This window comes from Falco cherrug, chromosome 6 (genome assembly GCF_023634085.1).
Source record: "Falco cherrug isolate bFalChe1 chromosome 6, bFalChe1.pri, whole genome shotgun sequence".
Lineage (NCBI taxonomy): Eukaryota > Metazoa > Chordata > Aves > Falconiformes > Falconidae > Falco > Falco cherrug.
In genome coordinates, this window is record NC_073702.1 from 7,687,851 (window position 1) to 7,699,396 (window position 11,546).

The 11,546-nt window shown below is 46.4% G+C and overlaps 1 protein-coding gene across 1 annotated transcript; it reads right to left on the reverse strand.

The window, feature by feature from the left end:
* Positions 1-2,011: 2,011 nt before the first annotated feature.
* Positions 2,012-6,593, reverse strand: TPBG (trophoblast glycoprotein). The gene is made up of 2 exons (XM_055714979.1): positions 6,516-6,593; positions 2,012-6,107 (listed from the first exon to the last, which is right to left on the reverse strand). The coding sequence occupies exon 2, from the start codon at positions 5,925-5,927 to the stop codon at positions 4,800-4,802; it is 1,128 nt and encodes a 375-aa protein (XP_055570954.1). The 5' UTR covers positions 5,928-6,107; positions 6,516-6,593; the 3' UTR covers positions 2,012-4,799.
* Between the last annotated feature and the right edge of the window lie 4,953 nt (positions 6,594-11,546).

The window sequence follows — 11,546 nt, forward strand, 5'->3', positions numbered from 1 at the left end:
TTAGGGTAACATTCAAGGCCTGATTTCAGGCTTTGCCTACGCGACAGATGACTTCTGGCATAGCAAGGTTTTCCAAGGATGTGGCAACATGTAAATTGTAACACACTTGAGAAAGCAAAAGCCCTTTTTAAGGACATACTTATACTGCAAACCTGTATTCTTACTTCTAAAAGCTTGGTGGCAGGGTTCCCCACCCCCCCACCCCCCACCTAAGGAGTGCTGTTAGTTTACTGTACTGGTACAAAGCACCACAATTTTTGCTACTGCTGTATCAACTCAGGAAGCTAACAGCACACTTCAGTATCAGCAAAGGGCCCTCAGCTCCTACATGGTTTATGTCTCTTTTCTAAGCATGTATGAAATAGCTAATAAATGTTACATTCCCCAAACGGACTGCTTTCTCTCTTTCTTGGTGGGCTTGCCTTGTTTGATTTCAAGCCAAGGTCTTTGCAATTAGTAAGCAGCGCATTTGTTAAAAAAAAAAGGAGCATTAAGTTATGGGCCTGATCTAGTCGTCATTAAATCAGCAGGTGATGAATTAAATTCAGTCTTCTATTATATCCCACAAAACCTGCATTACAAATATTATAGGATGTAATGCCACTTGTTAGCAAAATGTTTCTATTTATAGCAACAAGAAGAAATTAGAGCTGTATCTGTAAAAAATGACCAGAACATAACAGACAGAATCAATCAGCAATTGTTCCTATCCGTAGTGTTTTGATTTCCAGTGCTGACCTGTAACAAAGATATCCCGTTTTCCTTTATAAGCTTCTCCCTTCCACCTTCTCTCATGGAATATAAATGTCATCTGGAAGCTTGAAACTAAAATGTTTTTCTTACCAATTGCTATTTTCCTTCATCATATGGTGAGAACGAATGGTTCTTCTTGAACATTCAGTTGCTAAAAAGAAAGAAAAAGTGCATATCAAATTTTCATTCTGTCCACTTTGACAATGGCTCTTTCATGTTAAGGCTTAAAGGCAAATGAAGACACTAAACCACAAAATACATAGATGCAGTGAGACTGATTTCTCTACCTGTACAGATTCAGGATACTCCTTTTAATGGATTTCTTGAGAAAATGAGGCAAAAAAAAGACATTATGCAGATGCATAAAGAGCGGAGTATACCACAGGGAAAATGCTGGTAGAATAATGAGAGTTGGGATCCTAGCACAGTCATATTTTGAATATTTTGCCATGCCTGCCTTCAGTGACATCTCAGTCAACAGCCAAATACGGGACTGAACAGACTGCTTCACTACTTGGCATGTCACTGGGGATTGTCACCAGTGCTTAGAAGGCAAATTACCCTAAATGAAAAGATCTAAAGCAGTTGTGCAAAACTTCAAATCACTTTTTGGATGTCAAAATTATTGGTAATATTATGGCTTGCTGAAAAACAAAACAAAACAAAAAGTTGGATGATCTAATATAAAGCTATGTTGAATAAAGAAAGATTTGGGGAATTATCCGTTTCTTATCTGGCAACACTGCTTATCCAAAGTACTTTAGGAAAATACATTAAAATGCTGTCAATCCCTTGTGTTATTCTTTTAAGAAAATTTTAAGCTTATTAGAACCAGAAGTAGTTTTAAGAAAAGCAGTTGAACCTTCGACAAAGTTTCCTTTCTGCTTCTGAGCTGCGCAGCCTTCCCTGAAGATTTGCCCACTACTTCAGTCTGAATGTTTCCTATGAAACAGCAGTGGGAGCCTACGTATACAAAACACATTTTAGGGGCACTGAGTACTGCATGTGTTTTATTGAAGAATGAATGAATAAAACAGCCTTGCTAATTAAACTGCTCTGGAAATAGTAATCAATTTGAATTTCAGGTGTCAAAGCAGAGCTAAGATTATAAAATGTGCTTCAGAAGAACCATAAACTAATGCTATTTTAAATGTACAGTTTTTAACCAAGTTCTGAAGCATTTTGGGAGCTACTTTTAAAATGTCTTCTGTTAACTGTAACCACTGTTAACTATTTTGTAAAAAGAAAGCAGAACAAGTTTCAAGAACTGTTTATGGAAGGGGATTTAAGATCAAATAATGCATTGTACAAAACACCAAAGCATCCACTGTTGGTCAAACACTGTAGGAGAATGTTACCGAACACAATACTGACACATGCTAACTGTTACATCCTAAAAAATACACATGTAAGCAAATGGCAAAAATTATTTTAAAGTAGCCATCACCAGGTCTCTAATAAAATTCTATTACATTGACTTTCTATGATACAAGAATAATACTAATAATACTAATAATCTTTAGAATAATAGGTGTAGTACAACAGTCAGACTTGCTCACTATACAAACACTCAGTCCACTGGCGAGAGACTGCTATTAAAGGCGTTGCCTATCCTTACACAGCTCTACAAATGCATGACCGTTACATTAGCATGTCACAGATAATTGCTTTTACTGTAGTTACTTTAAAGTATCTGTTAACAAAATCAAAGAAATTGCCCAAGAAATGGGTTGGTTTGTACATATTTTATCTATTGTGTTACAGGAGCATCTTAAGCAAGGATGACGCTCTAATCCTCCTGGCACTGTACAAATTAAGTGTTAATTGATAATCTCTGAAATGACCAATACAACAAAGCACACTGCATAGCTACTGAAAATTCTAGCTTCTTACATGAACAATTTTTTGTATACTAAGTATGAATAGTTTGCATAGTTGCACAGTAATAGTTATTCACGCTGGGGTTTTTACACTATTCTTAAAATAAGGGCAGCTAATATTCAGACCAGCAGTTTGCTTTTAAGAATCCATAAACTTAATTCATATACTATTAACCGATATTGCTCATACATTTAAATTACAGCAGGAGAAATAGGCTATCACTTAACTTACATTAATTGTAAAACACACTGATTTATTAAAACATCAGTTGTACTTCATTTTTTTTTTTACTTTTGAAGGCAAATGTACAAAACTACATTAAAAAAAAAGCACTGCTATTAAATAAAGCCGATTTAAAGCAATAGAACATAAGTCTGAACCAATTTGTGCTGCTTGTTTTTTCTGAAGTTGCAAGGAAAGAAAAATGCATTTGAATAATACCGATGCCCAAAATAGATTATGTTTCTTTTGATATTTCAAGGACTATTTTATATTTATGAGCTCTTACCAAAGGCGTGTACCTATGAGAAAACTGTCATTTTTGAAAGCAAAGGGAATGAGCCAGTAATTCATAAAATTTTAGAGATGCTCAAGAGCTTCAAGTAACAGTGACCATAGAAAAAGCTCCACAGATAGACTGATAGATAACAATTCACATCACACTTTTACAGTTGGTGTATTCTTTTTCATTAAGAATCTATAAATGGATTAGAAAACGTGCATTAATTATTGGTGGCCATTGGAAGGTTCTTGCTAACCTTTTCATATGTCATCAGAGTTGCATATTAAATGATACATTTTAAGTTTGCCTTTGCATGCTTTATCTATTTACAAGAAAATCCATTCCCAAGCAAGTAATAAGCATGAGTAGCATACAACACTGAAATGGACCTGTTAAAATCTTTAAGATAAAGTTCAACTTACTCGATGTAGATCATTACAGAACTTCCCAAGGACCGAGAGCTTAAACTGAAACAGTAAGCACTTAAGTACTGCACTGACTTACAAGCGTGAAGCTTGCCGACTACACGGCTGAGCTGCATTTAATTTAGTTCAGGACATGAAAGTATGTTGGGTTTTTTTTATAGTAAACAATTCAATTCAGGTAAAATTTTCTTTAGCTTACAAACTCCATGATTTTTTTTTTTTCATTTGGTAGAGAAGACCTTATGAAAATTTTGTCAGTTTGTACCTTCCCAGCAAAGGTGGACCGTAGCATCTAGCAGTAGACTGGGGGGGTTTGTGCCAAGTGAAACTGCTCTCGTTGTTGATCGGTATAACTGCCCTAGCATATTTCACAAAAATTGTCACAAACATTTATGCCCCTAAGCTAAAATTTTATACACGTCTGTATAAAATTTTATTCAGATTACTACTGCAGGGCCACTACTTCAGAGACAATAAAGCTATTCACATTCTTAGATGTCCATACATTTCTTATCGAACAGCAAACTTAACACAACAGTTCTTGCAAGACTGTTTATTGAATTTAACAGTTCAGCTGGAGTTCAGATGCAGTTTGTATAAAAACCCTCTCTTTTCACATAAACTGCAATCAAAAAGTAACTTTACAAAATAGTAAGAGACTTACTGAGATTGTAAGTTTCCTAACATGTAAAACTACAAATCATTTGTGCATGCTCACTATTCGATTTCCTTCTTTGTAACACGAGGAGCTGTTAAATGGAGTTTCTTTGTTTTTTAAAATTGCAAGGTAGTCTATGAAATGGAATCATTGTCATCACAATTCGGATATACAAGATCAAAACTGGCACAGAGGAACATTTTTTCCCAAAAAGTTGAGGCAGCTTTTGTTGAATGGTGTCTGCATTGGTAATTTTTTTTTTATAAACTCTGGTGACTTTGGAGCATCAGAGAGAATCCTTTTTCCCTTTTGAGATCTTGAAAAAAATTTCCCACAAGTACAGACAGGTAAGGAGGAAAAGAAGTAGCAGCTTGTTTCCTACATACAGCCCAACGCCATGCGCAGCTGCCCAGTGTCTCGAAATAAAAATGAACTTGACATCACAAGGAGGCATATCCCCCTCAAGTTACAAGCATGTCTGGGATTTCTCCGGGGAGAGGGAAGCAAGCACAAGGGTAAAGCATAAGTCTACTTTTCATGCATAAGCTACTGTGCGCTGCCCTGCATTCACGACACTTCATCAGACATCAGAGTTGGAGCTGAGGTTTGTTAACCTGGGGTCTGCATTGATCTCGTATCTGTAGTGGTAGCCCTCCATGTGATCCCTACAGGCGTCTCTGATGTTGTGCATCCACTTTTTGATCCCTTTTCGGTTCAAGTACAAAACCAGGAGGAAAATGGCCCCAATGAGAGCCAGGACTATCCCCAGGAAGACATACGAAGTCTGTAGCTGGGAAGGCAGGTCTACGGGCACAGAGCAGTTCAGGTCCGAGCTGTTTATCTTCAGCAGGGCCTTGCCCAGCATCTTGTCAGGGACGGCGCAGGTCAGGGATTCCTTGCCCTCCACCTGGTCGCTCTCCTTGAGCCAGGCCACCAGGTCCTCGATGGCGCAGTCGCAGACCCAGGCGTTGCGGCCCAGGCCAATGTGCCGGAGGGCGGGCAGGCTGCGGAACTGGGCCAGGGTGCCGTTCCTCAGCACACCCAGGGAGTTGTTGCTGAGGTTGAGGCTCTGCAGCTGGCCCAGCCCCTGGAAGGAGACGTTTCGCAGGCCCACCAGGGAGTTGTTGCTGAGGTCCAGCTGCCGCAGGGCAGGCAGGGCCGTGAACATGCCGGCGGGCAGCAGCAGCAGCCCGTTGTCAGCCAGCTCCAGCCGGCTGAGGTTGCGCAGCGCCCCGGACTGCAGCATGGCGGCCAGGCTGAAGAGGACGCCCTGGTCGCGCAGGGCGCCGCGGAGGGCCAGCTCCTCCAGCGGGCTGCCACCCTCCCCGAAGGCCTGCGGGCTGAGGGACACCAGGGGGTTGCCGCTGAGGTCCAGCTGCCGCAGGGCCGGCAGGGCCGCCAGGGCGCCGGCCTCCACCGCCCGCAGGTGGTTGCCGCTGAGGTTGAGGGCGCTGAGGTCGGGCAGGCGCTGGGCGGGGAAGGCGCCGGCCGGCAGCCGGGCCAGGCGGTTGCCGGTGATGAAGAGGTTGCGGACGTAGGACGGCAGGTCGGGCGGCACCGCCGTCAGGTTCCTGTTCACGCACTTCACCGTCTTGGCCGCCTCCAAGCACTGGCAGGGGTCCGGGCAGCCCTCGGGCTGCTGCGCCCGGCCGCAGCCCAGCAGGACGTGCAGCAGCAGCCCCAGGCAGAGCGCGCCGCGCCCCGGCATCGCGCCCGGCCCGGCCCCGCACGCAACTTTCCCCTCCGGGCGCCTTCGGCTCCAGGCGGCGCGGCGAGGAGCGGCAGCGGGTGGCTCCCGCCGGGGCGCTGCCCGCTCCGGGCAGCCCCTTCTCCCGGGGCAGGCGCTTCCCCTGCGCGGCCGGCTCTGCTCCGCTTCCCGCAGCGAGACCTGCGGCAGGGGAGGAAAGCGAGAGGGCAGCGCGGGCGGCTCCGCTCCCCGCACCCACCCGCCGGCCCCCGAGCCCCCGCCTCGCCCCCCGCCCCCCACACGTGGCTGGCCCGGGCAGCCCCAGCCCCGAGGCGGAGCGGGGGAACCCGCCGAGGAACAAGTTTTCCCCCACTCACGCCACCGCCTCCCCAGCCGGCCGGCGGCTCCGCTGGCGGAGCACGCAGGGGAGGGGAGGGAAGGGTCCGACCCGCCGCCCCCCCACCGCGTCCCGCAGCTCCCCGCCTGCCGCCCCCGCCCCGGCGCGCTCCGCTCCACGCTACGAGCGGTGCAAACTCCCGCCCGCCAAACCCACGGCGGAGCGGAGCGCAGCCCAACCCCGTCCCCAGAGCCGGTCCCCGGCTCCCTCACCTCCCGCCCCGCGCCCGGAGCAAACTCCGGCGGAGCGAGCCGACGACGACGACTGCCCCCAGCCCCGCCGCCAACTCCGCGCCCACCCTCGCCGCGCCTGGCCCTGCCTCCGCTGACAGAAGAAACCAACCGCCGCCCCGGCCGGGGGGAGCCGCCGCCCGCGCCGGCCCCGAGGGGCGGCCCCGCCGCCGCCCGCGTCCCGCCCGGCTCCCGCCCGTCGCCCCCGCGCCCCTGCTGCGCCGCCGCTGCCGGCCGGCCGCGCTCGGGAGCCCGCCGGGAGGGTCCGCTCGCCCCGCCGCTCCCCTCGCCCCCCGGCCCGGGTGGTGCTGCCAGAGGCTCACCTTGCCGCCGAGCGGAGCCGCTCCATGTGGAGCTGCCCTCAGCGCGGCGGAGGGGGCGGATGGGGCGGTGCCGGTCGCTCGGCCCGGAGCGGCTCCCGGCCGCCCCGCGAGGGGAGAGCCGGCCGGCGGCGGCGAGCGCTGCCGGAGCCCCCTGCCCCGCTGCCCGCCGTGCAGCGCCGTACCTGTGCTCGCCCCGACGCGGCGGCGGGGGCCGGCGTCGTCGTGCCGGAGCCTCGCTGCTGCGTGTCGTTTTCCGCCGTTTCCCCGATCGGCGCGTTCGCGCCGGCGGGACTGGGGAACCCCGAGGGGGCTCCAGCGCGGGGACCGCTGGCGGCGAGGGGCTGCCCCCGCCCGAAGCGCTCCCTCAGCCCGGGGGCGGGGAGGGGGCGGCGGGGCAGCGGGTCCGGGGTGGAGGTGGGGGCGAGGCCGGCCGCTACCCCCGGCCGCCTGCCCAGGGACAGCGTGTCGGGGAGGGGGCAGCCGCGCCAGCAACAAAACACACCGCACCGGCTCCGAAACTGACGCTAGAAAAGCCAAACCCGCCGGGCTCTTCAGAGGTCGTGAAACAATAATCATAAAAAAAAAAAAAAAAAGAAAAAAAAGTCTCAAATTGACAGCTCGAGCCTGAGATTTAAACTTTACTATGGTGAGGAAAACCGCTACGTATCTATCTGTATGTAAAATACTCACTGGTGACAGCCGCTGTGGCTGTCCCAGAACTGCCCTGGCATGGCTGAAGAAGCCAGGTGATACAAATGCAGTTCTGTAGGTGCTAACTCGCTCGGGTTACTCCACGGAGGGAGGGTATTTGAGGAAGGGGTGAATGGTGGGAGCTGTCACGGGGTCTGCATTGGGCCACTGGTCCCTGTGAAGTGATCGAGATGGTTAAATAACATCTAACACAGAAGCTACCGGTGTAGTCACACTGCCGGTTTCAGCAATGAGGATCTGAGCGGTCCAGGTCTGGGTCTGTGACTGCACTTGCCTTGCCCTTCTGATAACTACTTACACAAGATTTCCTTCTTCCCCGCATGCCAGAATTACAATCCTTCTGCTTTCCTGATCAACTTAGGTTCCTTTTTCTGGTAAAGTCAGCAGAAATCTTAGAGCTGTTAAAAGCCATAGGGGAAATGAACAGATGAGTCCAGTATGAAGCACTGAGAAAATTAGCTCCGGAATCGGGAACAGTGAGCTAAAGCCATGATTTCCATAGGATTGCTCTTCCCTCTCTGGCTCAACAGTGGTATTACGGTGGAGAAAAGTCTGGGTTTAGGTGGCAAGCAGGGGCTGCCCAGCTGGATAAAACCAGCATGCTCTTTAGATGAAGATTATGGAGAAAAGGAAATAGGGAATGGCTGAGGTAACAGCGATACAAGTGAGATCTTGGACTCAGAAGCAGTTCCAGAAGTTTGAGAAACAAGTGCCTTGATGCTGAGTTAGAAAAACAGTGGCGTTACACTGCAGAAGCTTTTAGTTTGCTGAAAGGTGTTCGTGTTAGATCCACATGCCTGCCTTAGTATAATGCTTAGAAAATAGGTAAAGATAACCTGCATTTTGTTAGAGAAAAACATATTCTCCTATCTGTTAAAATTCTTCGACAAAGTAAAAAAAAAAACACCAAAACCAACACTAAAAAACCCAACCAAATTGGTCTGCTGGATAATAGTGAAAATCAGTGATCAGCAAGAGGTAGTTTCTGAAAGGAGTCAGCTTTTAAAAGTGGATAACTGAAAATATTAACAAAAAATCAGAGGTAAATCATAGAAAAGACACTTATTGAGCATAGCCATAACAATTTTTTATAAAACGTTCAGATACAATGTCATTCCTAATGGAATAATACAATTGAGAGCAATTGCACTGATCCGTTCATTGTGCTGACCAAGGTGGTTCTAGTAGCTCTGGGTTCTCCGTGACTGTGTAGGTGGGACTGAGCCCCTCGTCCTGCACAGCAGGTTAGCTCTTTGGGCAGGGGACACTGTTCTGTTCCGTGTTTGTGGAGTGTGCCCTGACAGGTGCTTGAATGTGCTGCAGTAATGCAAATAATAAATAAGTATTTCCCTATTGTTTCCTATTATTCCGGTAGTAAATTGCACCTGCTAAGCTTGCTTAAGCTTGCAAGAGGAAGAAAAACACTTGTTAACCTGCTCTCTTCTTGTTTAAATAAAACAACTTTCCTCAGAGGCGTACTCCAAAAAGGAAATGGCACTTTCTGGAATACACTTACACTGAGTGGATTTCCTGGACATGTTTGTAATCTGTACTAGGAAAATGATGAAAAAATACCTGAAGTATTTTCAGGTCCATTTTGGCTTTTACAATTGATTAATTTGTGAATTGGTGTTGCACAGCCCATAGAATCTCATCTCACAGTTTTTTGCATAAAGTTTACGCAAAACTTCAGAGTTAACGTATAGTATTTGATAATATATTGGTTTGGCTAGGACTCAAACTGGAAGAGAATTTACCGTAAGGAAACTCTTCCTGTGGCTGACATCCCTATGGGTTGACTGAGAAGTTCATGTTAAGGGTGGGAGTGCTGAGGCAATGGTGCAGTCTCTCAGTGGTTCTGCTGCTCTGGGCTGAGGCTGGGTGACATGCTGGTCATCTGGAATCATGAAGGAAACCTCTGACCATTCTCCTCCAGAAGACGAAATCTTGCTTCATGTGACAGTGGCGATAAGCGGTTGCTTTTTCAAATCAGTACCCCAGTATTTCAGCTCCCAAAAGTGAAAATGTGACACCAGCCTGAAGGAATGCGGACAGTCATGGGGACAACCTATGATAATTATACTGCTTGACATTTCTGGAGTCACTATACCCCTTTTAAGGCTCTCACATTAGAAAGGAATAAAGTGGCATTTGTAGATGCTCATGTCATTCCACTGTCCTTAGGAAAACCCGGAAGATTGTTTTAGACATCAAAATTTAAGGCTGTTAATTAAGTTAATTGAGATGGGTCCCATCCTAAATAATCTTCACAAAGCCACTTGGCCACATACTAAACAATGCTGGGTGCCTTTTATGAGACTCTGAGTGGCCTGACTCCAGCTGATGTCCAAGGAGTTGTAACTGTGGAGTACGACTCCAGCTATCATATTTTTTTCATTTTTTTTCTTTACTGGCAGTGAAATGTTTCTACGTTGTCTCAATATTGCATGAAAATACTCAGCACTTCATAGGAAGTGTCCTTGGAAGGGTATTTATGTTGTGCTAAAGATTATACACCAAGTGAGCAATAGCACAGAAACCAGAATTCTTTTCTTTTACCAAAAATATCTTCCCACAAAAGTGGAAGAACAAGCTGCAAGTTCCATCTGCTTCCTCACATGGAGAGATCCAGCAGGTCTTCCAAAGGACACCTTCTGTTTCCCTCGGGACTCAGCTTCATTTGAACAAACGCTATCAGAATTCTTAAAATGGTGCCATAAAAATACTTCGGCAACTAAACGCTGCCTTGTTTTTTTGTTTGAATGTTTTACTCATCACTCACATGTTCGCACCCATAAACATTCACTTTCCAGCTTTCTTTTTAGGTGCGCTTAAACTTCTGTAATAGTTTTTGAAAAAAAAACCTGAAGCAATATAAACGACAATCTTAAATTAATTTATTTTTTTGTAACCTAGCATTTTGTTCCAGACACAAAAACATCCTGTCCAAATGATCTGCTGGTCTGTTCTGGTTTTCATGGTCTATACGATGAATGCAGCATAAATCCTATGATTATCTATGCATCTGCGTGGAAATCATGCAGTCATTAATGGCTACACAAGATAAGCCATGTTTGCATTTTCTTGTATGCTATCCATTTTTATACTGAAATATTAAAAGTCAGTCTAATACAAAGAATGCTGTTTTTTAATACTGTGGAAACATTAAAGTTTCCTAGTACTAAGAGAAAAAGATTTTAGCTAAAAGTAAACTTTTCTGGGGATCTTTAAAAATATGTTAAGTGGCTATCTGTAATAATGCACTCTTGTAAATTCTGGGGACTCCTGCATGCCTTTGGTGGAGATTGAAGGAACGATAGGAGACACAGTGCCCCCACCTGAGTATGAGCAACACTGAGAACTGGTGAAACTGTGAAGGCAGACTTTTTACCCACTCCCTGTGTTTCCCAGCAGTGGTTTATTGTTAAGACCTTTTACTCAAATGAGAAAGAAATGATGGTGACTTCCTCCAGCAAAGCTGGCTACCACAGCTAGGGTAAAGATTACACTAGGAAAAAAGAGTTGGCAAGAGGACCAGGTGCTGCTGCGGTGTGTGCAGCCCTCTGTCCGTACTCCAGCTCTGTGTGCTATGACTTGTAGAGCAACTGGAGCCAAGTTGAATAACCACTTACAAGTTCATTACAATAGAACAGAATTTAACATGCTTAAACAGGTCAGGCTAAACTTTCAATCCTGCTTTTATTCTTCCCTTGCTCAGGAACAATGCATATGTTGCGACGGAGGGAAGACACAGTCGCTCAATATGAGTGATCAGCAGACTTCGTTTATTGTCCCTTACAGTCACCTTTTATGCCTTGTTATAATTAGCTCATACATATTACAAAAGTTAAACTCATTATTGGTTAGTTGCCTAAATACCAAGCCCGCCCCTTGTTTCCCTTCTGTAGTTTTCTGTTCCCACCTGCAACATTCTTTTCCCACCAAAATCTTCCTGTTACTGTGTAACAAGGACAGCCAA